The 1,534-nt window shown below is 37.5% G+C and overlaps 1 protein-coding gene across 1 annotated transcript; it reads right to left on the bottom strand.

Annotated features, from left to right (window-relative positions):
* Positions 1-395: 395 nt before the first annotated feature.
* LOC148199893 (uncharacterized) lies at positions 396-1,220 on the bottom strand. Its single transcript, XM_088112139.1, has one exon. It carries the CDS (start codon positions 1,076-1,078, stop codon positions 683-685), a length of 396 nt encoding a protein of 131 aa, XP_087968265.1. The 5' UTR covers positions 1,079-1,220; the 3' UTR covers positions 396-682.
* Between the last annotated feature and the right edge of the window lie 314 nt (positions 1,221-1,534).

Genomic DNA, 1,534 nt, shown 5'->3' with positions numbered 1-1,534 from the left:
TCTCAATCACCAACACTCCGTAAAGAAAAGGCTTCTTCCACTCCAACGCAATCAAAATCAATCAAAAACACTTCATTTTTCAATCAAACCATTGTTTATTTAGATCTTGCATTTCATCTTTCTGATAGCCATCCAAGTGAATTTCAGTTATGCCACTTTATATATATGATCTACAATTTCAGAAATATGCAAATTTATACCAGGACATGCTTCAAAGTCCCTGGAAAATATATAAAAAATGAAACTTTTATTTTTTTTTCTGATTAAATAAAGGAAATTACTGTAAGAGAAATCGGGATTCCTTCAATTTCTTCATATGGGCAAGAGGTGACATTCATGAACAAAGATTGTGTTCTTTCTTCATCACCAGAAAAAGAAAAGGAAAGGGACAACAGTTGATAAAACAAACTTGTGTTTCATTTAAGATTAAGGAAGGTGAGGAAGTGAAAAAGATAAAAAAAATGTTCCTAATTAAAGATAACTGCATGCTAATCTCCTATGTTATTACTACAATTACAATAAAAAAACCTAATTAACTCCGAAAACAACAGAAACAAAGAGATGAGGAGCCTTGTAGATTCAGATTTCCTTTTCTTGTTCGGAGAAAACAAGGCAAACCCAAACCTACACTGTCACGGCGGCTTACATCGGCGGCGCGTGCGTCCCACACGGCATCATATTTCTACGCCCCACCGCCCTCGGCGGCTTCCGGCGCCGCGGCGTTCAAGTCAAAACCCTCAATTACGTTAGCCACCTCACCACGCTTTTTCTTTGGGCTGCCATCATCACCTTCTTGCCCGCCGTCGGCTTCTTCGCTGTGGTCCACCGCGAGCTCCGCCGTCTCCAGCGCCTCCCGCCACTCCCTGCCGCCCCTCCCTTTGTCGTCAAAGTACTTAACGGCCACCCTCATCCTCCTCAGTATGGCGAAAAACTCCTCCACCTCCTCCTCCGTGGGAACCCCATCACCACCACCACCACCGTCTTCTTCTTCTTCTCCCTTTAACCTCTTCTTGTTCACTCTCTCGCCTTCTTCTTCCGCTCTGGTGACCCTCTTGTTCTTCCTCTTCTCCATTTCCATGACGATGATGGTGACTCAGATCCCACAAGGCAAAATCAAAATTAACAAGAACTACATAGACATTGCTTCCTTCATCTGAAGATATATGAATTCAATTAATGTTCCCCTTTGTAAATAAAGACTACAACTTTTCCTATTCTTCAATCAACATATATAATATATAAAGTAATATTTATGCACAGTCCAAGACTACTCGTTTTATTAATTTAAATAAATTATTAATCTATGCTTTCACTTTTCGGTGAATTTTCTTTTTATTTTTTCGTGAAATATTATTAGACGACGGAGAGTGTTAAATTACTTAAAAATATCATCAAATTACTTAGACAAACTGTAAATTATTTTTCATTAAATTTCATATAATATAGAAAATTTTGTGATAAATTATTTTAAATTAAATTATATTAAATATTATCATGAAGTTGGACATTTCAATTTGACATCCCGAAATTTATT

Source organism: Vigna umbellata, chromosome 4 (genome assembly GCF_029865625.1).
Source record: "Vigna umbellata cultivar VRB3 chromosome 4, Vumbellata_1.0, whole genome shotgun sequence".
Lineage (NCBI taxonomy): Eukaryota > Viridiplantae > Streptophyta > Magnoliopsida > Fabales > Fabaceae > Vigna > Vigna umbellata.
This window is presented reverse-complemented; position numbering and strand designations above follow the sequence as displayed.